We start from the raw sequence: 27,282 nt of genomic DNA on the forward strand, positions 1-27,282 counted from the left end.
AGGACCATTAAGAGCATAGTTCCAATTAATCTCTTTCCTTCAACTTGGATTTAAATGCCCCTGGCTGATATCCTCCTTGGTCATTCTCTGGGTGGCACAGCCTTCCTTGTTCTCAGGGAGTGTGCCAGCCATAGAATTTGACAGCTAAGCTATGCGGGGCCCTGAGGAAAGTGTATACTTCCCTCGTGATTAGCATGAAACTATGGCCAAGCCATTGTCTACGCCGGCAGCTGGGTCTCTGGCTTCTAAAGACTTTTCTGTAGCGGGTTTGACTAAGCCCCAGAGAAATGATTAGAATCAAAAAGTGGGAGAAAAACTGATTTCTGAGTTTTTTCTACTTTAAAAACACCCCCCCAGATGCACACGCGCACACACACACACACAAGTGCAGAATACTTTTTCTGTTCTTTTCTTCAATTCTTTGAAATTATAGTGATAGTTGCAGTCTTACTGTCTGAGATGGGCTGAACTTCAGCACTAGATGGATAGGCTGTATCTGCTTTGCCTTCTAAGTCAGGCAAAGGATGGTCTGGGGGCCACGTCAGTCCCACCTGCTTCTGTAAGTGAACTTTTATTATACTGGGGCTCCACTTCCTTGCTCTTACCCACTTTCTGCGCCTAGCTACAGGGTGCTGCCAGACTCCAGTCACTGGGACAGACATTATGGTCGAATGGAGCTAAACTTTTCACTCTGACCCATTTTCAGGGAGCGATTGTCAGCCGTGCTGTAAAGTGTACTGTCAGAGGAGAGAGAACCTAAGGGGAAATGCTGCCCCTCCAAAGGTTCTCGGCTTTAGACGGCAGGACAGTGGTGGCCTTTGGGAGTCAGTGGCTAATAGAGGCTTCATGTGTGATTAGTGATATGTTTGTTGTATACAGCAAGCTTGGAAATTCACCGAGCTTGTACTTAAGGGTTTGAATCCTTGTCGATGTTTGTGGAAAAAATTCTATTAAAGCCTAAACTTGAACCTATTTCTCCTAGACATCAATGAATGCCAGTCTTCACCTTGTGCCTTCGGGGCCACCTGTGTGGACGAGATCAACGGCTACCAGTGCATCTGCCCCCCAGGACACAGTGGTGCCAAGTGCCACGAAGGTAGGTGTGCCAGTGTCTGGGTACCTGTGCATCGTCTAGGTCGAGTGGACACTGCAGCCACCATTTCACTCTTCACCATAAGGAGGAAGGGAACAGTAGGAAGGTAGCTATTGATTTCTGGTGCCACAAAATCACTGTGTTACAAGTTCCTTAAATCCTTAAAACCCAGTGGCTTGCAGTATCTATTTTCGTGGAATGTAGTGTGCTGGGTGAGCCGAGTAACGATTCCGGGTCCAGCTCTGGCTGGCTGATCATCGGCTGTCTTTGAGGCATGTATTTTTTTTTTATCATAGATGGCAGGCACATGGGGGCCAGCTCAACTGCGAAGGTCCCGTTAGAGGGTCTCTCAGGTCATATCCCAAACCAAGCAGTGGGTTGGGGTGGCCGATGCACGTGCCTGACATTGTAGGAGGAGCTGTCGCCACGAGGCCAAGGACCTGGGTGTAACCATGTCTTAACAGGGAGGGGGGTAAATAATTCAGGACCGTGCTTCCGTCCGTGGCCAAGGAAACTCCTACTTCAGCGTCTCCACCCCTCAGTTTCAGGGAGATCTTGCGTCACCATGGGGAGAGTGATACTTGACGGGGCCCAATGGGACGAAGACTGTAACGCCTGCCGGTGCCTGAACGGCCGGGTTGCCTGCTCCAAGGTAGGGCGATGCAAGTGTGCCGCGCTTCCCCAGCGTTAATCACAGGTAGCCGTTCCTGCTAAGCCGCCAGCTCCTGTTTTCTCCTCCACAGGTCTGGTGTGGCCCTAGACCTTGCCGGCTTCACAAAGGGCACAGTGAATGCCCCAGTGGGCAGAGCTGCATTCCGGTCCTCGATGACCAGTGCTTCGTACACCCCTGCACTGGTGTGGGCGAGTGTCGATCCTCCAGTCTCCAGCCCGTGAAGACCAAGTGCACGTCTGACTCCTATTACCAGGATAATTGTGCAAACATCACTTTCACTTTCAACAAAGAGATGATGTCTCCAGTACGTAACTTCTTGAATGAGAATGGGAGTGTGTCTGCTTGTTAAATGTAGTATGGCAAATGAGGGGTCATACACTTCTCTATAGCCAAAAGTTGTCTCTTAGAACAAAGTGAAGCTCGAATCTAGCAGTTGATGAGACCGGGAACCTTTTTTTTTCTTCCCTTGTTTACATGTGTGTTAATGCTTGTTTGTTTTAATCATTGTAGGGCCTTACCACCGAGCACATTTGCAGCGAATTGAGGAATTTGAATATTCTAAAGAATGTTTCTGCTGAATATTCGATCTACATAGCCTGTGAGCCTTCCCTGTCAGCAAACAATGAAATACATGTGGCCATTGTGAGTATAAGACCATTTCACTTGCTAATTATATGATTATAAGGGAGTTAAGTTAGGCAATATCTAACAGCAATTCCATCGAAAGCATTAGGTAGCCTTGCTGTCGTCTTATTTTGAATGGTGACTACCATCTGATAATTCATTTTTTTCTAGTCTGCGGAAGACATCCGGGATGACGGGAACCCTATCAAGGAAATAACTGATAAAATAATAGAACTCGTTAGTAAACGTGAAGGAAACAGCTCCTTCTTCGCTGCTGTTGCAGAAGTCAGAGTTCAGAGGCGACCTATGAAAAACAGAACAGGTGGGTGCCCATTTGGAATCCATCCTTTCCTGGTGGCTGGGAAGTTGAGGGGACCGCACCATCCAGGAAAGCCGTCAGCTGGGAATGCTCTGACAACCGCCTCGTGCATCTTAGAAGCCCCTCTACTGAGAGACTCAGATCATTCTACTTGCCCGAGGTCACAAAACCTATCTTGGTCTTGGCTGATGACGGCAGAGAGGTATACCTGACCCTTCTAGCCTACTAGCATGCTGTGTGAACTGTCTTGTTGGCAAGCTCCCCAGTAAGAGGTGTGATCTAAATCCACTGCACAGCCCTGGGGCAGAGTGGTACCTGCCCTGATGCTGTACAAAGGCAGCTTTGGCATTTTTATCCTAGTATAGCTTGTCCTGAGCGCTGAGAGGCACTCACTGGGTGGATGGCTTGAAGGCCTGTCAGAATATTCAAATTCACCTTTTGATGCTCTGGAGCATCACCGTTCTTCTGACTCTGGGGAATTTGCATTGTTCACACTTGCATTTGGGTTTCTGTGAATTCTGAAATCAGCCCTGGTCCTAAGCCACCAAAGTAGCCAGACTCCCTGGGACCAGAAACTATCCCTGTCGTGTGGAGTTGGGGGAGATCACAGGAGTACTCCTCTATCTAGCTGGTGCCTCTGGAGACAAGTATCTTAAAGGGCCAGTTCTCAGCCAGAGCTTATCAGGCTATGAAGTGACCAACTGTAGCAGCCGTTGTGAAAAGGGACTTGTCCCCACAATGCCCCTCTTAGGGACCGAATACAGGAGAACCACCATTGGCATTCTGTTCCTGGGCTGAGAGTTCAATGAATTGGTCTGTGGCCTATCTTTCAGATTTCCTGGTTCCTCTGCTGAGCTCTGTCTTAACAGTGGCTTGGGTCTGTTGCTTGGTGACGGCCTTTTACTGGTGTGTTCGGAAGCGGCGGAAGCCCAACAGCCACACTCACTCTGCCTCCGAGGACAACACCACCAACAATGTGCGGGAGCAGCTGAACCAGATCAAAAACCCCATTGAGAAACACGGAGCCAACACAGTCCCCATTAAGGATTATGAGAACAAGAACTCCAAAATGTCAAAGATAAGGACACACAACTCCGAAGTGGAGGAGGACGACATGGATAAACACCAGCAGAAAGTCCGGTTTGCCAAACAGCCCGTGTACACGTTGGTAGACAGAGAGGAAAAGGCCCCCAGCGGCACACCGACAAAACACCCGCACTGGACAAACAAACAGGACAACAGAGACTTGGAAAGTGCCCAGAGCTTGAACCGGATGGAGTACATCGTATAGCAGACAGTGGGCTGCCACCGTAGGTAGAGTCTGAGGACACCCTGGGGCTTGTAGGTTTTTCTCTAAACTGTTGTCGTATTCCAGTCTGAGGCTGTTGACTTAGAACCCTGTGTTAATTTAAGTTTCGACGAGCTGGCTTCCACTGGCACCGGTAGTTTCTGTGGTTGGCTGGGCAATCGAGTGCAGCGCTCACAGCTATGCAAAAACTAGTGAATGTGCCTGGGTGCACATTCCCCTGCAGCCGACACATCGGGGCTCCCGGGAGCTGCCCAGCCCTAGGCCAGGAGCTTCCACTTGTGCCAGCGGTCCTAATGGTGAGGCAGCCTTAGGATCATAGTTTTATTTATATTTATTGACTCTTGAGTTGTTTTTGTATATTGGTTTTATGATGACGTACAAGTAGTTCTGTATTTGAAAGTGCCTTTTGCAGCTCAGAACCACAGCAACTATCACAAATGACTTTATTATTTATTTTTTTTATTGTATTTTTGTTGTTGGGGGAGGGGGGCCTTGATGTCAGCAGTTGCTGGTAAAAATGAAGAATTTAAAGAGGAAAAATGTGTCAAAAGTAGAATTTTTGTATAGCTATGTAAATAATTCTTTTTTTTATTAATCACTGTGTATATTTGATTTATTAACTTAATAATCAAGAGCCTTAAAACATCATTCCTTTTTATTTATACGTAATGTGTTTAGAAACTGAAGGTTTTGGATAGTGTTGTAAGCATATGAGTTTTTTTTTTTTTTCCGGTGAACTTTTCTCATTCCATGTTGCCTGTAAACCAGAATTAGGTGTTTGGAAATAGTTTCTCTTGCAAGGATAAGATAGGCTTCTTCACCTGGGAGTACTAATGGAATTTTTTTTCTGACGTCAGGTGTTCCATCCCTTCCTTTATTGCATTGCTTTAAGGCATTTTAAGGATGACTGAGGCAGACTGAGAATTAGTCTAGAACAGGTTCTTTTTTTTTCCTTCCTTTTTTCCTGCTTTAGACTTGAAAAGAGCCAGGCAGTCGATCTGCTCCGGAGCAGTTTAAGGGAGCACACTGAGCTATGACTTACTATAGCCAGAATGTGAGTGGTTGAATCCCATTAAAAATAATCAGATTAATTGTGTGACGTTGGAAGTGCACCGGTCTTCCTTTGTAAATTCTGATTCTTTTTCACCATTCGTATGTAACGCTGGACCACTTGTTGCTTTGATTTCGTCGTTGTTGTTGTCTACTGCATTTAGGGAGTATTCTAATAAGCTAGATGAATACTTGAACCATAAAATGTCCAGTTAGATCACTGTTTAGATTTGCCCTAGAGTACACTGCCTGCCTTAAGTGAGGGAATCAAAGTGCTGTTACCAAGTTCAAGATCAAAAAGGCTTATCAAACAGAGTAATCTCGGTTCACCGTTGAGAGCGGGAAGATACTTTGTATTGTCCTGTTAGTGTTATATGAACATAAAAATGCATCTTTGATGTGTTGTTCCTGGCAATAAATTTTGAAAAAAAGTAATATTTATTAAATTTTTTGTATGAAAACATGGAACAGTGTGGCCTCTTCTGAGCTTCTGTAGTTCTTGCTGGCTTTCCCATCCCACCATGTGGTGCTGGTCATTCGGTCCAATGGAGCATCTGAAAGGGGCCAGGGTGATGCACTTTTTGAAGCCTTTCAAAGAGCAAAGTTTATCTGGGTTCTCTTGGGGCTGCTGTGAGGGCGGGAGCTGTGGGGGCCCCCCGATTCCCTTGTTATCTGACAAGTGTGGATACTGCTTGAATAAATACCACTGGATTAATGGCTTGCAGTGTGGAGGTGAATTGTTTGGGAGCACGGACAGGGAATGTCCACTGCCCTGGCAGCACCGACAGGGTTTTCAGCAGTTTGGGATTGGCGTCGGGGTGAAGAGGGAGTCTAGTGCTCTCCCATTTCCCTCCTAGCTGTTTGGATTGGATGGTTAGTGACACCTTGCTATCATTATAGATACACCATAGCCTATGGCTTGCATGTAGGCCTATCCCTGGAGGTTCTCTTTGCCACACAGTGGCTAGTCTGATGTTAGGGCCTGTCTAGTGACCACCTTGACCCAGAGAATGTGTTGGGTTGCTTCACCATGCAGACCGTAGGTGCTGGTATCTGACTTCCTGAGTGCTTACAAGATCCTACTGCCCTCTATATCTGCAAAGGGCAAGAACAGCGGCTTCCGGTGGCTCCAGGGGCCTTGTCTTTTTCCCACACTGCGGGATTCAGGCGGCTGGCCTCTGGTTCCTCTTGCTAGGGATAAGTTGGGAAAGTTCATGGACACATTCCAGGAGCTATGCAGAGTCACTAGGAATTCCCTGCTTCCGGTTAGGAGGTCACAGCTTACCTTTCGCAGAATGCTCCCTCGCACCTAGCATTCGGACTTGTTCATGGCCCCCTGAACTTAATGGTCTAACACAAACGGGGTCAACCAATGTTGAAGAGGCATGCTCTGTTTTGTCTCCTGGAAGTTTTCTCTCTTTATTTACCAGTCTAGGGATTATTCTCAGGTGGGCAACTCATTTTAGGGACTTTAAGCATCCCCAAAACCTCTGGGCATGAACAGAAACCATTAAAGGATTCAATGTCTCTGACAGCCCTAAGAGCGCCCAGCCATGTTTTGTTTGGGTACCTCATTGAGGTACTTCAGAAGGACCCAGACAGTGATGAGTTTAGATGCCCATGACATCTTGCCTTGGTGGAGCAATACTTTGTCATTAATCTCTGCGAATAGACAGGTAGTTTCTGCAAGGTGGGGTCAGAAAGGGAGAAGTAGGGACCCTAAAAGCCAGGAGACAATCTTGTTAAGCAGCACCAGATTCAAATAGCATTCTGAAGTAATACCTTGTTCTGGTGGTTTGTAAACTTGGATTCTGCAGGACTCTAGAATTCCTTGGATAGCTGCCAAGTAGTTCTGTGCCAAGAAAAAAAAATTAATGAGCTTCTGCAGTTCTTCATTCCAGGAGGGAAGTGATCTTGAGATTCATGGGTGTTGTCTTGACGAGCCTTTGGTCCCGACACTGAGGAGTGGGAGGGCATAGGTCAGACTCCTGTGGGCACGGCTCAGAGCCAGGATTGTGGAGAGAGAAGGAAGCGAAGGAGGCCCGGTTATGCTGGGGTCAGGGAGGAGAAAAGAGGACTCGGCTTCAGTCCTCCCAGAGATGTTCTCAGCCCTCCTGCAAGAAGCTTTGGGAGGAAAACATTTCGGGCTAGAACCCGAAAGTTAGAATACACCATGAGACACCAGAAGGGAATTACCCTCAGGCTGGTGCTTTTACCTGAGACGCTGTCCCCAGATTTTAAACAGCTTGCAGAGGAGGAACACTTTAACTAAATGCAAGTGAGCTGCATGCTTCTCACTTTCTTCCATGAAGAAGTCCAGGCCTAGCCCAAGACCCTGTAGGATCAGAACTCACCCAAGTAGGATCTGAGAGTCTACATTTGCAACAGGCTTTCACCTCTGTCCCTTCCCCCTTTTGCTGGCACACAGTAAAATTTGAGAAGAGCTCCACTGAAGTACTAAAGTATATGCTCTTCATTAATTACAATGTTTTCCCTCCTTGTTAAATGGAATTAAATAGCCTGGAAGCCAGTTTGTTGCTAAATTACCACCTGACATCATTTTTAAGTAAAACGATTACACTGCCCCTGAAGCAAGCTGTGGGCTATGTGATTCATCTTTATTAGCTGATCTGAGGGGTCAGTGAGTCAAAGTTAACTTATTTAGTAATATTTTTTTGGTAGAAAGGAGCCAAGGAAAGCAGATGGACGGTCCCCACCTTTTTAAATGGTATACCTGCTTGCCTCAAAGTGAACAAAGTAAGCTGCTAAATATCAGCTGCTTCTAAAGAAACAAAACAACTGTCCTAGAGGCCCATCGGGGTTTGGACTTGAGCTGAATGAAGCCCCACCACTTCCGTTTTGACTGTGGGTTGCTTTCTTGCCTCCACTGGGAATGAGAAACAGGAGTTCAGAGGTTCCCGGGCTGGGAAGACATAAGCACATGGGTTATGGGAAGCCTTCTCCCTGCTAATGTGTATTTATACTTTGTAAGCTCTGATTCATCCAAGCATTGGAACACAAATCTGCTTCCTGAGGTTCAGTTTTTAAATAGATAGTTTGCAAAAACAACAATTATTTTTCTTAACATTTTTTTTTCCCCTCACTGCACAAGCAGCTAAACATCCTGGCTCAGACTATGTCAGTCTCTAACAATGCCAACAAATGGCTCGGTTATCCAAGGTAGAATGAGGCCCCTGGAGGCAGTTCTTTGAGGTTCTCGTCCCAGAAGCCTTAAAAACAAAGTTTAGAAGTCATTAGGACAATCTTGTTGCATCACTTCAACTCCATGCAGTGATTCTGGACGTACTAAAAGCAATGAAATTTTTCTTGGTGAGCAATTGTTTTTCAGTGGGCATGATATGGGCAAGCAGGGTTGGAGGTGGGTGCTTGCAGGACTATGGCTGTGTGGTTGCCTGGCAAGGCAACCTAACAAGGGACCCCGCACCTGCATGGCATCCTCTGAGACCATGTCAAAAGGGTGTGGCTCCCTTGCTTTGGACACACAGTCTACCGGCACTACTTGCTCTTGCATGCCAGGTACAACCTTTCTGGCAGAGAGTGTGTTTCTTTCAAGTCCAAAGCAGCTTTTACAAGTCTCAAATTATGTATCATTATGCACGGGTCCAGTATTAACCTGTGATATGCAAGTCAGGGAAATTATCTTAGAGTAGAGGCTCTTAAACCCAGTCAGAAGCTTGAATGAAAGTCTGCCCGTAGCCTCCCCAGCCCATCCCTCTGAAAACACCCACCCTAGAGTACGAAAGGTTGAATTCTTTATCCACAGAGCAAAAGCAGGTAGCGGCAACGTGGAAGTTGCAGCTTTAAAGCCATCTTGTCCTGGCAGGATGTGTGTGGCTCCTGGTGGTGGTTCCCGGGGAGGCACAGGTTTGCAGCTGCTCTTCTAATGACTACTCAGGCAGCCGTACTGACTGCCCCCTCTGTGATTAGCATAAGGTGCGGTGGTGGTGGGGAGCTTCTTTGCTTCATCCTCCCAGTGACATGTGTGGTTGAAAAACCTCCACGACAGAGTCGCCGAATGCCAGGATAAGCCGTGATCCTCCTCATCAAAGGATCCCAGAGGGGCAAACTGAGGCCTCAGGAGGTTTGGGGGTTGTTCAGACAGCAACAGCCAGGGCTAGAATTTGGAGCCCCCTCCTTCCTGGGCTGCTCGGTGTTGGACTTCATCTGGGAACTTAACCAGGTTTATGTCAGGATCCAGCCTTGACTGAGATCTCCATGAAGCACTGTGATCAGCGCTAAACAGGAAATAAATACAAGCTCATGGAGGCTCCAGGGAGAATCTGCTGTGACATTCTTGAGCTACATTTACCTTGATGGTGGCATCTCCGAGTCAGGGAACCGAGGTGTTTTTTGACTCGTAGATGAAGTCCCAGCCCTTTGGGCTGTTGCTTTGTTCTTGGGAAGTTTCAGACTTCCTCTTTAGGTCCCGCTTCATAGAATTAGAAAATGAATTGCAGGAAAGGGGTACTGAGAGGAAACAAGCAGGTCGCCACAGATTTCACCCTTCCCTCGCTTGTGTGCACACACAGTTCTGTTACACGTATACACATACATACTCGTATGCATGCATGCGTACACATAGAACTTGATAGGTAGTTTTAAAACTATGGTGTCACTGCTGGGTCTGCCTGCCTCCCCGATGCAACTGCCCTGTTGGGGTGGCCTGGGAGTAGTTGCTACACAATTACCTCTCATCCCATGTTCCCTAAGCATGCCTGCCTCATTGGGAAGGCTCCTTCCTTCTGTATTATAGCAGAAAACCCATCTGACCATTTAAAATTACTAAAATCCAGATGGAATGAACAAGCCAAAGGTAGCTATGTCCTGTGGGCCACCGGTTGCTACAGCTGGCTGCGACAGACATGTCTCCACCATTGCCAAGCCGCAGCTCTGCTTTCCCTCACTGAAATGCTTCTCACTCACTCCCTGCTTTCTCCCACTCAGGCTTAAGAATTGGAATCTCCCCCCCTTGAGTCATCTTTTACCCCTCTGTCCCTATTTGTAATGTCAGTGTGGCCAGACCATCCCTCTGCACCAGGTACCGATGAAGGAATGATCTGGATAAACTCCGTCCCGTGGAGAGAAATACAACTCCTCAAGTTCAAGTTAGAACACTCAGATCCTCCCAATGGGTTCGCTATGGTTTTGTGGTGCTGGAAGTGTATTTTAGAAAACTCCTATCAGAAGGCAGTCACATAGGGCAAATGTGGATGGCCTACAGGTTTGAATAAAACTAAGGCAACATGCCCCTGGGGTTAAGGAGAAGGGGGCAGGAAGGGGTGAGATGGGAAGAGGGTCAGGTCTCATCACGCCCTGCTTTCTCCATCTGCACCCAACCATCTCCTGCTTCCTGTGTGTTCTCATTTGGACAACACTGGCTGCAGTTCAGTTACCAGCGAGGTTCTAAGATATTTCCTGCCGCGCTTCTGCTTCCACAGTGGCCTGGCTCGACATTTGACTGTTACTTTCACGCTCTTGGTGTGCAAGCCAGACTGTATGCTCAAAGGCAAGGGCTCTTGGGCCAGACTTCCTGGATTCCAGTAAGAGCGCTTCCATCCACATTTTGGATTTTGTAATTTTTCTCCCACTAGGGCCTTGTTTTTGTGCTCTGGGTTTGGATCAACTTGGATATTTCCAGAATTCTTTGTCATGCAATACTGAAACCATTATAGGAAAAGAAAATAGGCTGCTATTAGCTTTTAGCTGCGCTGTGATAAGAGCCCGTTAAAGGATGAAGGTATTCAGTTAGATGAACACATCAAAGAAGAGCTACAAGCTGCAGGAGCTAGTGATGGCCTCCAAGGATCCCTGGCCCCTTGTTGTTGAACAAATACTGGACGATAGTCATGGTTGTTCGCAAACGTACTGTCTCACTTGGGTGGACAGAAAGATAGACATTTCCCAGGGACACTGGATAGTCACAGAACCACAGTGACGGTTTTTGTTTTCAGAAGAAAAATGACTCTGGTCACCAAAGGAGAAGTCAGCGGACTCAGCATGTGAGATATTTCAAGACAGTGGAGGTCTCTCCATTAATGAGGTGGCGGGGGGCTCATGGCAAAGACCTCAGAACGGCTTCTAGAAGTACCTGGCATAGCCAGATGGATAACGGGCACCCTTCAGCTGCTGTTGCAAGGAAGAAGGTTATAATGCAGGGGAGGTCAGGGGTGGACCTTTGCCTGGCTGCATCTTCAGATGGGGATAAAATGTGACTAATATCCCAATTTCAGCGTTACACTGAGCAGAGGATCCGACGAAAAGGTGTCAGAAATGATGAGGTAATTGACCTGTGTGTTGTCAAGGCAGTAAATCCATAGCAATTTGTTATACAGCAATGGAAAGCTACAGCCCTCTTGCAAGGGAGAATCAAACCAGGCTGTATTCACATTCAGAAGCTCTGTGGGGTGGTGATTATACAAATGGTTGGCTTTTTCCTTGATCAATTCAGTGCCTGCTACCAGTAGCAGAAAGAAAAGCCCACTCAAGATGAGAACGAACTAACTACAGGACTGTAGGAAACAAACAAGAACAAGCGAACACAAGAAAGCCAAGTTGGGGCCCTGTTAAATTCCACACAACTGCACGGTCTGCACGGATACACTGCTGACTATACAGCCTTTGACTACACAGCTCTCTCTTCTCCATCCTCCCCTCTAAAATCAGTGCCCAACTGAGGTGCCTGGTTTTGGAGGACCTCAGACATGGCATTGGATCGATTTCTTATTGCTATGAAAGGACCTGACGTTTGACCACTTCTAAGAGGTTTTCAGTAGAGTGGGCATTTCATTTCAGAAACGCTTTTCTTTCTTTCTTTTTTTTTTTTTGGTAATGACTCCTCCTCTACAGAGCTTTTCCCAGCAATTATGTTCATTCCATGGCTGTCACATTACATATTGGCCTTTACCCCCTGGATTGAGAACAAACTAAATGTCAAACCTTCTTCTCCCTACCCCTGTCAGGCTCTCATGTGCTGGGCAGCTGGCCTAGGCAGACATGCTCAGCTGCTAGCGAAGCAGTTAAAGGTTCTCACAAACTCAGTGGGCATGCCTAAAATATTACAGGGCTCTGGCATTAGACCTAACAAACATACAAAACAAGAGCCCACTTCATGGACAACCGAGGTTCGAGAGAACATCAGATTTGATAAGAAATGTCATCTTCAAGAGACAGCATGCTGATTTGTTGCAGAAAGTCCCTAGATGGATGGAGCATGCTTTGAGTCCTTTCCAACTAGAGATTCTTAGCTTCACAACAGAATTCGTAACAGCAGATACATGCCTCAGCCCCCTACTCCTTTGCAGAGAGTCCCTGGTCCCAGAGATTCTTTCAGATGACCAGAGCCCTTCTCACTAGCGAGCCGCTGGAGGAAGCTTTTCCCTGTGTTCCTTGGGTATCTCCCGTTGAGCAGAATAGCTTACCAGGGTAGTATTTTAAGGGGGAGTATGTAAATAAAGCCATGCTGCTGTTTCACAAGCTTCTGGCGTCCTTGGAGGCTTTTTCTAGGCTCCTCCTTCTGGGATATGGACCAAGCGCCCTGCCCAAGTTTGATTTACCAACTCAGCCTTCCTCTGACAAGAATGGATGAGCTGCTCTGAGCCCTCCCAGGCACCCACAGAGGGTTTGGGAGAGAAAGCTCCGTGTTCTCACCAGACAGGCATGTGGAAGGAGGAACTCAACAGGTCTTCGGAGTCACTGGGCCTAGCAAAATATCCAGCCCACCCATCACCTGCCTCCTCTGGAGAAGGGGCTGCCAATCTGCACACTGCTTGGGGGCAGGTGGAGGAAGGGTGTGAGACCTTTAGCAGGAGGGCGGGCTGTGTGTGCTTGTGCCTGTGTGGCGTGGTGAGTGTGCTGAGCATGGTGCTGAGCAGGAACAGAAGAGCAGGCGAAAGGGCGTGGGAGACTGGGGACCCCTTTAGAGAAGCTCTTCTGCCCTAAAGCAAGTCAAATCCCTGCTGCGGAGTTGCTTTCTCTTCCTCCCTTTTGAGTCTTCTGTGCTAAGGTGACCTCTCCCCCGTGGAGGTCAGCGCTCTGCTCACCCTGACACACCAACCTTCTGGGACTTGATCGCCTTAGAGCCCCAGGAAAAGACGTCTCCAGCTAGTTTCTGAGAGAAAAGCTGTAGTAAATCTCCTGCAGACGCTGTTTTTTTTTCTTTAAAGAAAACACACACGCGCGCACACACACACACGTCTTCTGGGAACTGCAGAAAACAACAGACAAACGCGAACTGTACATCATAGAATCCTCTCACAGCTACTTCGCCCTCTAATATAAATCAGGCTGGGTAATGAACGGGGGTTTTAAGAAATGTAACTGAACTTAAAATATAAGGTCAGTATCCCATCCTAGGTAATCCTTTGCAGGATGAGAAAGTCTCCTGATTTTCCCACAGGGTTATTTCACATGCGCTTTCTGAGCCAAAATATTTTAAAAGCATTCATTCTCCCGTTGCTCTGCCAAAAGCTAGCTTGAGATTCACATGCGCTTTTAGAGGGCCTATTAATGATATTAATGATCATGGATCAAAGGCAAACCCCAGAGGTTTATGTAGAAATTCCAGACAATTATTTAGGCACTTTGAAAACTCATCTTCTGAATGAGGGTAACAATATCTCAACGTGGAGAATGATGGGCAGGGTCTAACACTCCGGAACGGAAGAGCTGCAGAAGTAAAGGAAACACAGCCCTTTGATTAAAATGCACAGCTATTATTGACACCTCGTCCCTAAAGACTTCCTACTCATTTGTCTGAAAGTGGGCGTACTTTAGATTTTTTTGAAGAAAGCCCTCTTGTAAGGGCTATTTTTCTCAGTCAACCCTGCCTGTCAACATCCAGGATTTCATAAGCACACATACCCCATTTTGAAAAAGTAGTTCTTAATACGGCATCCCATGAGAATCACTGCTTTAGGGGTTTTAAAAATACTAAAATATAGCCCTGGCCAACCCCAGGGGGTTAGACTCATCTACAAGCCACATAGGTGATTCCAACTAGTGTCCACTGTTGGGAAGCATTTCTAGACAGATGGACAAATTAACATAGGGGTGTGATATGCTTATTTTAGTACTTCAAGGGCAATGGGTTTACACTTGAAATACTAGATAGTTTTGAAAGATGAGGAAACTGAAGACTGGAAGGTTAGTGACTTCTAGCAAAACACACGGAAAACCTATTGTCAATGTAGCTCGTGGACCCAGGGTCTGCGGCTTGCAGTGCCGTCCCACGGCAGGGTATCCTTTGTGTGGGCTTTGCCACACAGTGCACCCAGACGACCAAATGCTAAGAAATGGGCTTCCCTATTGGTAGTCATCCTTCAGATTTCACACAGCTCTGATGTCATCTCCGAACTGACACTGAAATGCTTTTGGAGGGACGGGAATAGGGCCACCAGGGAAATCTACTTAGAAAGTGGCCACAGGCCCAAGGCACGGAAACACTGAGGTGATTAGGGAAAGAGGTGGCCCAGAACCTCAAGCAGTACTGAATAAAGGCCAGATGCACATGCAACACGTAAAGGAGCTCACTTGGGGGAATGTCAGGGTTCTCGGGGAAGTGTTAAGAGTATGAAAGCTCTTCCTAAGAGGTTCATAGAACTCACTTAGGAGATCACTTAGGAACACAGTGGGAGTGGACTTAGACTGCTAAGACAGCCTAGAACCTTAAGGGTCAATTTGATTTTAATGATTCTCACTCGGTTTTCTAAACCTAAATCTTTTGGGCTAAATCATTTGGGTTCAAATGGTTCCTTTAACTTAGCAAGATTTCCAAAACCCAAGAAACGTTCCTGGGAGACATTCTTGCAGGCAGAACATAATTGAGAATAACATGTTCAGAAAAGGTTGCATTGGATATGCATTCTTTGAGCTTAATTCACTTGCTTTTGAACAGCATGTCTCTCTCTTTCACACACACACACACACACACACACACACACACACACACACACACACACACACATTCCTAGCAAAGGCAGGACCAAGACTTGAGATCAGTATGGGCTATGTAGTGAGCATGAACTGTGGGATATAGTGAGACGCCCCCCACCGCTTATCACACAAACACAAGCAATCTGGATGACACAACACAATACACACATATTTATTCATAAAAAGGTACATTTTCAATACAAAAACGGTTTTATTCGCTGGACATTCAGACTATTTAAGCTACTTAAATGAGAGGACCAGGGTTCTCCTGGAGATTTGGCAATGTCTAATTCTACCCGGAAACTCATTCTGAGAATCTGTCAAATTATCACCTACTAGAACCCATCAGACGCTTTGGGGAGTCAAATGTGTGGTTTTACCGACTTCTGCTTCAGTAAACTGAAATTCCCAATCTCTGGTAAGAATGGTGATGGAAACACTTAATGTAGTATGGCAATTCTCTGCTGCCAATGGAATTTACCCGAATGGGTCCAGACGATAAAGGAAATCTCATCCATCTAAGGTCCCTGTTATGCTACATATTGACATATATTCACTCCCTGTCTCGTTAAATATATATATAAACCAAATTAGAGGGAATTCTGCAGATTTCTGAGAATTTAATTATACCCCGGAACAGCAAGACTGATGATATATATGGCTACATTTCTGTACTGAGTGGTTACTTGAGTTAACTTCGTTTTACAATGCTTAATTTATTTTGTACTGTGGAAGGCTTTAAGCTATTTAAGAGAAGCCAGTTTAATTTTGACTTATTTTTTTTTTAACTTGCTCCAACATGTTTCAGTTCATCACTGTTTCAATACTGGGGAATGAACTCTCTTGTCTTGACAAACCAAATGCAGTGATTTCCTCATAAGAGAAAAGAAGAAATTAAAACAATTTCCATATTCCAGTCCCAGCATGCTGCACAGCGAGTTTTTTTGGCTCTTGAAAAGTTGCTTGTTATCCAGAGGCCCATTCACTACCGTTTTGTGGAAATATTACAGTAAGGTCTGCCAAGGAGCTTAAGGAAACATGAATGCCGCCACTGATCCTAGGCCATTCTCTTGGGCATAGATAGTTCCTTCCCTATGGGTCTGCCCCAATCGGGGCTCTTTCTGAAGCCAAAGGGCACTGATAGGAACGATCTCTGCTGAAATCACAATTATACTGAGACCTCAGCATCATCTCCAAGATACACTTTGAGAAGGTTCATCCAGAGATGAGCTACACTCTTCAGAAATCAAACTACAGAAGTTTTCTTTCTTATTGATATCTTAGGGATCAAATCCAGAGAACTGCACATGCAAAGCACCTTCTTCACCAACAGCCCATGAGTCTTGCTTTTTAAGAAATGAAATGCATTTCCGTATTTCTTTAGCATGCAATAAGGGAACAAAACTATGTAGTTCTTACTCTGTTCTAGGGCCAAGTGACCTTTTACACTTAACGTATCATATGCATATCTGGGTGAGTTTACCTCCAGTGGCAAAGAAAAAACAATTGTGCAAGAAAAACCTCAGATTGTTCTCATACCCTTTTTTGTCTGTTTGTTTTGAGACAGGGTCTCACTATGTAGCTCTGGCTATCCGGAAACTTACTATGTAGGCCAAATTAGTCGTGAACTCACGATATCTGCCTGCTTTTACCTCCCAGTGCTAGGACAGCACCAGGCCCAGCCTCTCCCACAGGATTTTAAATGGGGGTGGAGGGAGAGGAAGAAAGAAAGAAAGAAAAAAAGACCTAACCAATTCTCACTTATTAAATGTCATTTGAAAGAACATAGAGGTGGCTTAGCATTCCACGTACTGAGAAAGTTCTTCAGTTATAATAATATCAGGAGAACTAGATGGATATCTCTTGTAAGTACCAGAATTACAGGGACCTGAATATAAATTTAATTTGGGTACTAAGGGGTTGAAGAACTTGTTTTTGACTATCAATACTGTTGGTCTCAGAATTTCAAATGCCAAGTTATTACAATAGTTAAGAATATAAAAACTCTTACCACTCCTAACAGTAGAAAATATTTAACATACCACCTGATAATTAACAAAACACTTGGGACTAATTTCCCCCTTTGTCCATATATTCAAAGAATTTTTAAACCATTCAAGAAACAAGAGATGTAGAGGTGTTTCAGATACACTGAAGGAAAATGCTTAAAGGCAAAATTCCTTAAACATATGCCACTTGTGGGAGCCCAGAGCCATTCCCTGCTAATCCTGTTAAAATCCATTGTGCATGAAGGCTGTGAGAAAGACCACATCTATGTACAAACCAAACATACTATTTTTCTCACTAGTCACAATAATCATTATTTCCTACAATAACAGATTTGAAAAACAAAACATTTCTTGAAAGCAAATCCTTCATTTAAGTACAATTAAGGACTGAGTATGACCTTAACCATTAAACAAGTAAATCCCTGTTTATTCCAGGTCAGAATATCTTACTTTTGGAGTCCATCATTCTGATAGGACTGGCTTTGACTTTAGGATCTTTCTGTGTGAACTGCTTCTTGGTGCATAACGGAGGATACTCGGACTTCCATTGAGGATTCAATGGTTGGGAATTATCTCTCAAGAAAAAAAGCTAGGCGGGAAGGAAAGAAACAACAGCAAGTGGTTTCTGGTTCTTTGAGGCTGGGATGATCAGATGGAATTTCCAGGTTGACACTTAGGTTTCTTGTCTTTCTTGAGAGCAGGCTATACATCCAAAGAGAATATGTAAATGCCCTGTGAATTTTTCCAACTTGGAACTGAAATGGGTTCTGGTCTGTCCTTACTGTAGCTGGAATACTGAATGTGTGAACGACAGGGTCAGACCTGCGTCACACAGAACACACCTTTTCCACCTAAGGCTGAGATGAATTACCTGTACACTTCTGGCAACTATAGCTAACCAGCTCTCTAAGCGCTGTCTCATCCTATAGTAGAATCTGGGAATTAAGTGACTCACACACCAAACCCAATCTAAATACTTCACAAGTCCAAGGGAGCATAGGGGTGTACATGTGGCCCCAGTTGATGGAAGCTGTGGTACCAAGGCTGGAGGAAATAATTTCTAGGGAATCATCAGCTTTAGTGTTATTTCAGAATCATAGTTCCTCTCAGATTCTAAAACGTGCATTTCACATAGAACCACAACGCTGAGAACCACTAGCCTATTTTCACTGCCAGGGACTCAGTTTGAGGAGCAAGAGGACTGGAGCATGAGACCTGGCCAGCAGCGCAGGGCACCGTCTCTCTTTATCCCATCAGGAGGTCTTCATAGCGATGCGGTGAGAACACCCCACATTACTGGTTTCTCCACGGGGTCCTATATACCTCGACAGGTAGAGGGCTCTTTGTCAACAGTGTTTTCTGGAGACAGTTATAAACACGATGAGAAAGTAACACGCCTATTAGAAAAACAGCCTCCAGGAGGTGACTGCGAAGTCTAATCCCAACACAAACAGTTTTTAAAAAAGATTTATCTCATGTGTATGTGTGTTTTGCCTGCTTGTGTGTATACATACCATGTGCATGCCCGGTGCCCATGGGGGCCAAAAGTGGGTGTTGTGTCTCCTGGATCTAGAGTTCGTGATGCTTGTGAGTCACCTTGTGGATGCTTGGAAGCCAACCTAGGTCCTCTGCAAGTGCGGTAAGTGCTCCTAAAGCTGAGACAGTCCTTCAGCCTCTAAAATCTGTTTATTTAGAGAGATTACCCCAATTCTTTCCAAATCCTGGGAACTACACATTCAAGGTTTTCTTGCTACTACATCCTCTGCTAGAACTTTGCAATTTCTTTCTTTTTTTGCTTGGGGTGCCTTGAACTGTGGCTAATCTTTCGTCAGCTGCAGCCGGGGTGGCTTGCTGTGCCTGCCCTGGGATGTTGGTCATAAGGTGTCTGGAGAGATTTTCCAAAGCATGCAGCTCTTCTTTAGCTGTGGCTTTTGCCAAATCCTGATTCAAAAGCAACCCTGGGTCTGACAACTCTAACGCTGGCAAAACACTGCCAGCTGTGCTCTTTCCCAGCACCACGTCTCCGGGGGCTGACCCATCATTTCCAAGAGAAACTCTCCTGCGGTGGTCAGAGTCTTCCGCAGAGCCGCAGTTCCTGCGTTTCTGTTGTGTCTTGGCTGCTCGTGGACTTTGCTTTGGACCTGGTGATGCTGACTCATAGCTACACTTAGGGCTCCTGCTTAGAAGCCCCGTCTTTAGCCACTCCCCTGGATGAGGTTGTTCCTGGCTGCTAGTGTCTTCTGGCTGAGTCTGGGAAACATTTTCCAGCTTTTGAACAGGAAGTCCCCAGTGGCTCTTGGCTGCTTTTATGTCATCCAGTGCTTGACCCATGGATTCTGACAGGAGAACGGCTGAGGCATCCCTCACCCTTGGTACCACAGTAATGACCGAGTCACTAGATCTTCCCACAAGGTCCGTGCTGGTCTGTGATTTGCTCTTGGCACTGCTTTTTGTTTCAGTTCTTCTCACACTAAAACAGACAATTAAGATTGTATGTCATGTGAGGTTTGCAATGGCATGGATTCCTCCAAACCCCCACTCCCCGGCTGTTACACCTGAGAACAAGGCACGTGCCAGCTGGCTTCTCCTCAACACCTCAGCATATCTAGGAAATCCCCAAAGTGTACGTTGAATACAGATTGGATTAAGTAATAACCTCCACATTTTCCACTAAACTAGGATATGTTCTAAGGTTTCAGTGTTGGTTCAGTGATGGAATCATTTTAAAATGGAATCACTTTAACCAAACAGGTATGCATTTTCAGATGTCAGAGGAAAATTCTCCCTGGGGTAGATATACTGACTGTTACTAGGAGGGAATGCTTAGATACATCCAAAACACAGGATGTGTGTGCACACCCACAGTTATGTACAGATATGCACACACTGTTTATATTTGTGAATAAATACTAGTCTGAAAATTCTCTAATGACATGACTCAGTAGGTGCCAGGTTTACTCATCAAACATATGGGAATAAGCCTCAGTTAATCGGACTTAGTCCTGGAAAGCACTCAGACAACTAACATTAAAAAAAGTACAACCATGACAAGCAGTACATCTACCCTGTCTGTCTGTCTGTCTGTCTGTCTCTATCCATCCATCTATCTATCTATCTATCTATCTATCTATCTATCTATCTATCTATCTATCTATCTATCTATCCATCTATCCATCTATCCATCTATCCATCTATCTATCTTATCTATCTACCTACCTAGTCTCTACCTCCCTTTTCTACAGGATACACAATAGACAAGACAAACTTTAAAACAAACTTCCATGGCAGGACAGAAACTGCTTAGGAAATCGAGAGACTAAAGTCCTTAATTTTGGCAAGGAGTTGACAACAATACATTTACAAATAGCAAGAAACTTTTTCAGCCACTAAATTCAAGCACTGAAGCTGGATTATTTACTTTGGCTAAGCTCTGTGGAAAAAAAAACATAAATATGTTGTAGTCAGGGCCCAAGGACTGCCATAATTATACCAAAGTCAGAGAAAGGCTCTCACAAAGGGAATGTAGTTTTTAGGTCTGTCTGCAGTTACCTCAAGAGCTGTGTGAAACGCACCGGCAGCAGGTGCTTTTCATCTTCAAAGAGCTTGTAATTAATCACTCCTTGCAACACACACACCTGTGAAGCAAGGAGTCCATTCCCACTGTCCAGAAAACAAGAGCAACAGGAAGGTGGGAAGGACACGTATTAATATATGGCTGTGGGCCGCACCAATGGCAAAGGGGCCTTCTGATTAGGTTTCACACACTCTCATTAAATTATAGACTATCCACACAGGCAGTCAGAAAGTGAGAAAAAGGGAACATGCTGGACCTACATTTCTTGTAGAGTGTTTTTCTTGAGCTTTGTACCAGGAGAAGGTGAACTCTGCGTACACCCAGCGAAATAGTCAGACAGTCCATGGAGGGTTCTTTTTGTCTACTCCAAAAGATAACAAAGGTTCAAACAAGAGTCTATTAGCTGAACACCAGGGAAAACAGCGACACTAGGAATGTTCGGTACAGCTTTATTTCTTTAAATACTAAATAAAACAGACTGTTGTTTTAGGTTCTTTCAATTGCTTTCAGTTGGGACTTTCTGGTGTCACACTGGTTTTGTATTCTTCTCTATACAATTCATGCATGAGTATGTACCACAAACATACAAAACCGTAATGTGAAACATGCAGCTCCCAAGCCATCTAGAACAATATGTGGTCTCTCTGTGGCCCCAGAGGGCAGAATTCCTGAGCCAGCAGCAGCATGCTTGCGAGAAGACAGTAGCCAGTGTCCTGATGATCCTGAGATTTCCTCCACATGCCCCTTACTTACCAATATTGTGAGTCATAAAACAATATCAAGTTAAACCTTTTAGTGTTGGCATTTTAAAAACGGAGTTTTTCAATCTTGGTTACTAAAAACAAACAACCACCAAAAACCTGGGAGTCTCTGGCTTCTTATAGTAGTCATTGCCGTAATCTTATACATGGATTATCTACCTTTATAAAACATATCCATGAAGCTTCACAAAGAGATAATTACAAAATGTAAAGTTAGGGGAACCTTTGCCAGAGATGACCCATATAATGTTTTGGAATTTCTTCCCATAGGTTAGAAGCTGATAGCCCAGATAAGGTATTATCTGCTCTTCTTTTCTGGGAGTCCAAGTAATTCTTCCCCCATCAAATTCCTATAAAATGTAGTGACTATGAGGAACAGTATGGAACCTATCAGAAGATCTTTGTTTTATGTAGGCTAACATAAGAAGGAATGGTGGTAGTCCCCAGATTTTGAAGGATGGCAGCCATGAGTATCATTCCGGGGTATCTCTAAGAGCTCGATCTAATCAGTGTGCACAAGACTAGGTTAGGAGGATCCTTGAGCTCTGGGCCATGCCTATGCTAGACCTGGGCCGGCATCTTTCAAAGGCATGTCCACTTGTAACCTAAATTGGCTTTAATTGTCAGTCAACAGAGTGTAACTGGCTATACTGGATTGTACTGCACGGTAATGTGTCGTCATTCTTTTAGTTGGTTGTTTCCTAAAATTAATTTTTGGGAAAAGAATACTTCAAGTTAAGTCAGAGGGGGAAGGCAAAACAGGGTAGGCTGAGAGGGATTGGGAGCGATGGAGATTTATGTGTGAAACACTTCTAAACATGTCCTGCATGCCCTGTAAATACAGTTGATTTTCCCCTCGCAGCCACACCCTGTAAGTGCTGTATTTTCAGAGCTGAACAATTAACATAAGGAGCATGAGTCAGGCTTTGAACAACTCTGTGGGAACCAGAAAGCCTTTTGCTATTAGGAATGATGTAAATTCCCCAAGGCTGGAAGAAGTCCACAATGGAAGGCAGACAGGGTCATAAATAACAACAATGGGTTCTGCATACACTGTATAAAGCATGATACTGTATAAAGTATGATATAGTGACAGGCTCTGCAAGTCTCAATCACAGTATGAATTCAGCCACTGTCTTAGTTATGTTTTAAAACCACATGTAGTTCCTCTGGGAACTTCAAAAATGTCTTTAAGAAATACAGCAGAAATACTACTTTAAGAAATACTACTCTTGTCTTAAAGCCCTCTGACAACGGGGTCAGGGATGTCTCTGGAAGAAAAGTGACAGGGGAAATGTCCAGTTCACAAAGTATAAAACCTGTGACTTCAAAAAAAAAAGAAGGGGAGAAAAGGAGAACAGAGGGGGAGGGAAGGGGGTAATATGGGGGGAGAAAGAAGAGGAGGCAGAGAGAGAGAGAGAAAGAGTGTGTGTGTGTCTCTGTGTGTGTGTGTGTGTGTGTGTGAGAGAGAGAGAGAGAGAGAGAGAGAGAGAGAGAGAGAGAGAGAGAGAGAGAGAGAACGCACACACACGCACACATACTCCTGAGTGGACACTCAGTAAGACTGATCTCTAGCTTATAAATTAAAACCACATTCAGCAACTTGTTGAAAGAGATATATTTACATTTGTATGAGGACTGGGTGGGCAGGGAAAAAATTGTCTCCTTCAGTCCTTTAACTGTCAGGACTCATTGGATGGCTCGCCATATATTTCTAGAGTCAGGTCCAGTGTTTGTCACTAAATCACAGCTCGTAGTCTCCAGAGCTAGCCCCCTCACCCTAAAGCCTGGAGAAGCAGCTATCACCTGGGAATAGGAAATCCCTGCAGGGATTTCTCGTAATTACTGATGTTCTTATCTGGCATAAAAATGAACTCTGCCGCTTATCCAGAGACAAAACTCCAAAACGCAAATCTATGGAGCACACTAGCAGGGCTGCATGGCCTCTGAGGCAATCAGGGATGGTATCACTAGCTTTTAGGTTTTGTGTGAGCTATGAGCTGACTGTCTGCAAGAACACAAACAAATCTACCATATTCAAAGAGGCTAGCGTTTAACTCTTATGTCCAGAGTAAGCATGCTCTGGAGGTCAGGAACTCAGGAAGCAGACTAAGCAGGAGAGGACTTACTCAACACAGGCTGAATGCTTGCTGTCCACCTAGGACAAGGATAAAGTGCTTTGAATATAATTATTTGGTCTATTCTATTATATTCTATCCTATCCTATCCTATTCTATTTATTTATTATGTATACAATGTTCTGTCTGTGTGTATGCCTGAACGCCAGAGGAGGGCACCAGACCTCATTACAGATGGTTGTGAGCCATCATGTGGTTGCTGGGAATTGAACTCAGGACCTTTGGAAGGGCAGGCAATGCTCTTTACCACTGACCCATCTCACCAGCCCCGGTATAGTCTATTCTTAACCACTTGAGCAATCCCCACTACTGCATTTTGTTTCCATTTCTGGTAATATTTTACCAGTTCTGGTTTAAAGTGTTCTACCTGAGAAAGCACCCAAACAGAAGTGAGACAAGACTAAGGCTACCCCCCCTAGAAGTCTAACCTAAGGGGACACCCTGCCCTCAGTAACTTGTGCAGTCCAGGTAGGCCCCAGGGCAAAGGGTTCAGGCCTTTCACTATCTCTCTGGAGACTTCAAGCTTGAAGCCAACCCAAGCATGTCCCTCTATGCAGATCTAAGGGGAAGGCTGAGTTGGAGAAGTGTAAAAATACAACGAGGAAGGACAGTATTATCATGTTGTCTGTTCTGGGGAACATTGAATTCCTGGACAAAAAGGATGACCGAAGGCATCCTCACCATATGGCAGCCATGCCACACTCATTGGCTTCAATCAGAGAGCAGTTTTGAGATGTCTGTGTAGCAAGGGCCGATATCCAAGCTGCAAAGGCAGCAGGCAAGTGTGAGTAACTGTGACTACCCTCGGAGTTCATCCCATAGTGACTTGACTTAGTGACCAGCACTTTCGAACACTGTGGGACAGATCAAGAAATGGGCTTAAAATGACAAAGAAAACACCCACTTGCTCCTGAGTTAGAACCTCCTCATAGAGTCTGTAAGACTAGAAGGGACTCTCAAGGGCTAGCAGAAGAATGGCTGCAGCAGAGGCACCAAGGAAGGTGTTTTTTTTTCTTCTTTTTCTTTTTCTTTTTTTTTTTTTTGTGGATTCCTAGGACTCATTGTGGAAATTCTGATTCACAAGGTCTGAGGTGGGGCTAGGAGATCTATATTTAGGTTCCCAGGTGATTCACACTCGGCTGTGAAACAACTCTCAAGCAAGGGAGAAATGAACTTCACCTGGTACAATGAGCCAGCAAGACAAAACTTTGCAAAGTGTGCTTGCCTGTGAAATCACCTTGGGAGCTTGTTAAGAAATGTTACAGATTCCACCCAGAATCTACTGCATTTGTATCCCTAGGGGCTGGGGTCAGGACAGGTATATTTTAGGCAAGCTCCCCAGTGAGTTTTACACCCAGAAGAATTTGTGAATGGCTTTTAAAACACATGGAACTGGTAACTGAGCAGAATCTAGTGGAATGATCCAAAAAGGTATCCCTGGCCTCTGGCAAGCACAGCTTTGAGCATGTATAGGGAGAAGACGTAGACTAACAGAAAAAGACCTTGTTTCATGGAGCTTCTGCCAACAGGGGAAACAAACATACAGCAAGGTTTGTGTGCTCCTCCCCCGAACACGCAGCTACTGTCAATGTGAAAGTATTAAGAAGTAGAGCTTTGAGGAGGTGATTAGGTCATGAGGGCTCTGTCCTCCTGACTGCCATCAGGTTCCCTTATAGAGCTCGACAGAGGAAGTTCTTGCTTGCCTGTCTCCTTCTGACATGTAGTAGTAAAGTATGAACTTGATAGCAGAGGCCAAACCCTCTTCAGACAGTGAAGCTACTGGTCCTTGTTCCTGGATTGCTCGGCTTTCGATAGACTGAAAACCATTTCTGTTCTCTAGCTACCAAAGCAAACCTGGGGAAGTCTTTGCATATGGTGTCCAAAGCCACTCAGACAAGAGTTACAATGCAACATGTTTGGATAGAAAAGGCAGATGAGAAGATATTGAAGATGCAGAAAAAGAGACAACGAAACTGATAAGGAAGGAGAACAAGTGTCCCCAGAAGTAAGAAAAGAATAAAAATGAAACATCAACGAAAGCTTTCTCTGGCTTTATTACGGAAATTCTTGCCAAACATTTGGGCACCATTATGTAAATGGTGTCTGTGCTTTTGTTTCCTGGTCACCCAGACTCAAATAATCACACAGAAACTATATTAATTACAACACTGGGCAATGGCTTTGGAATATTCCTAGCTAGTTCTTACATCTTATGTCAACCCATTTCTAGTAATCTATGTATCGCCACAAGCCTGAGGCTTACTGGTAATGTCCTTGCATCTTTCTCCTTCGGCAGCTACATGACACCTTCTCTCTCTATATATCGCTACTCAGATTCCCTGCCTGGCTTTACTCTGCTAAGCCATTGGCCAAGGCAGTTTTATTCATCAACCAGTAAAAGCAACACATATATAGAAAGACATCCCACATCAGTTAATAGAAACCACATTGGCCAATACAGGCTATATAATACTTTGGGAGATTTTTTCACTAAGGAAAAACAGAGAAATGGAGGCACATTTCAATGTTACTCCTGACATTGCCTGGCGAGGCAGGTTTTATTGCTGTTAACACACCCCAGGGCTAGATGCTGTTGGTCAAGAACGAATGCCACATGAGCAAACAGCATGAGGTGGCAATGCCAATGACTGCATGATCACTCCTGTGCATGATAGACTCCCTTGCACAATGGTACTCCTGGTATATCTCACAGTCATAACTGAGCACCTGTACAAGGGACCGCTGGTATATCTCACAGCCATGACTGAGCACCTGTACAAGGGACTCCTGGTATATCTCACCGCCATGACAGAATGCCTGTACCAGAGCTCGGTTACCAAACTACTGGTCATAAGACTGTAAAATATGTCACACCAGGATGGTGTGACCTCCCCCCACAGGGAGTAATTAATATAATATATTTTTTATCACCACTATCGTCTTCATTTTTTGAGAGTTGAATCACTTTCTTATTATAACGGAGAGGGGTGTCTTCTGATTCTGTTTTGTGCACCCCAAGTTAAAATGATAGCCCAACCATATTTTTAAAGGAGGCACTTCACCGAGTATTATAATATGTGTATACATCTAAGGCATACTGGAAAAATGATCTGTCCCAGGCTTATCAGCAAATCAAACGGGGGAGAGCACAGAGCTGCAGGACAGTGGGGCACAGTCCCCCACTCAGGGCTGCTGGTTCCAGGGCCACTTTTACAACCGCCAATGGCTCACTTTCATTTTTACCTGGGAGTAGGAAGAGGTGTAGGAAGCAAACTTTGGAATATGGAAGGTGCGCTATTTTTTTTTCAATATTGGCTAAAGCGAATGAAAAAAATAGACCCTGGTGTCTTCATACATCATGGAGTTTGTTCAAAGGAAAAAAATGCTTTCTATACCGAGAGAAATTCACAGTTCCCAAAGCCCTTTCCCCACATCTCATCGGGAGGGCCGTCATAGGCACTGCTCTCTCTTTTCTGCAGTGGCCACATATCTTCTGCTGTCGTGGCGGGATGGAGATGGAGCGAGGTGACTCTGAATCAGAAGTCCTTGGCGACAGTGCCTTCTAGTCATTATCTGGCTGAGAGATGTGGAAAACTGACTCATTTTTTGCTGAGCATCCATTTCTTAATCTTTTACACACACACACACACACACACACACACACACACACACACACACACAGAGAGAGAGAGAGAGAGACAGACAGACAGACAGACAGACAGACAGCGTGGCTGTTGTCTCAGTTGCAGTTTCTGTTGCTGTGCTAAAACCATCATGGCGA

The 27,282-nt window shown here is 45.0% G+C and overlaps 2 protein-coding genes across 12 annotated transcripts in view; one reads left to right on the forward strand and one right to left on the reverse strand.

Moving 5' to 3' along the window:
* Positions 1 to 5,536, forward strand: part of Jag1 (jagged canonical Notch ligand 1) — a 34,817-nt gene extending 29,281 nt beyond the window's left edge. The window contains exons 21-26 of the mRNA XM_085696779.2: positions 983 to 1,096; positions 1,636 to 1,745; positions 1,837 to 2,070; positions 2,277 to 2,408; positions 2,562 to 2,712; positions 3,543 to 5,536. Coding sequence (XP_085552905.1) covers positions 983 to 1,096; positions 1,636 to 1,745; positions 1,837 to 2,070; positions 2,277 to 2,408; positions 2,562 to 2,712; positions 3,543 to 4,000 — 1,199 coding nt within the window. The 3' untranslated portion in view covers positions 4,001 to 5,536. The remainder of the gene's footprint in view (positions 1 to 982; positions 1,097 to 1,635; positions 1,746 to 1,836; positions 2,071 to 2,276; positions 2,409 to 2,561; positions 2,713 to 3,542) is intronic.
* A 9,627-nt stretch (positions 5,537 to 15,163) lies between these two features.
* Positions 15,164 to 27,282, reverse strand: part of Slx4ip (SLX4 interacting protein) — a 157,942-nt gene continuing 145,823 nt past the window's right edge. For 10 of the 11 annotated variants that reach the window (XM_087911172.1, XM_087911170.1, XM_087911174.1 and 7 more), the window contains 2 exons: positions 20,863 to 20,963; positions 15,164 to 19,498 (listed from right to left, as the gene is read on the reverse strand). In XM_087911172.1, the coding sequence (XP_087767298.1) occupies positions 18,757 to 19,498; positions 20,863 to 20,963 (843 nt within the window). In that variant the 3' untranslated portion in view covers positions 15,164 to 18,756. The remainder of the gene's footprint in view (positions 19,499 to 20,862; positions 20,964 to 27,282) is intronic. The other variant, XM_048455434.3, reaches the window with a different exon arrangement.

The sequence above is a fragment of the Myodes glareolus genome, chromosome 10 (assembly GCF_982192425.1).
Source record: "Myodes glareolus chromosome 10, mMyoGla1.1, whole genome shotgun sequence".
Classification (NCBI taxonomy): domain Eukaryota; kingdom Metazoa; phylum Chordata; class Mammalia; order Rodentia; family Cricetidae; genus Myodes; species Myodes glareolus.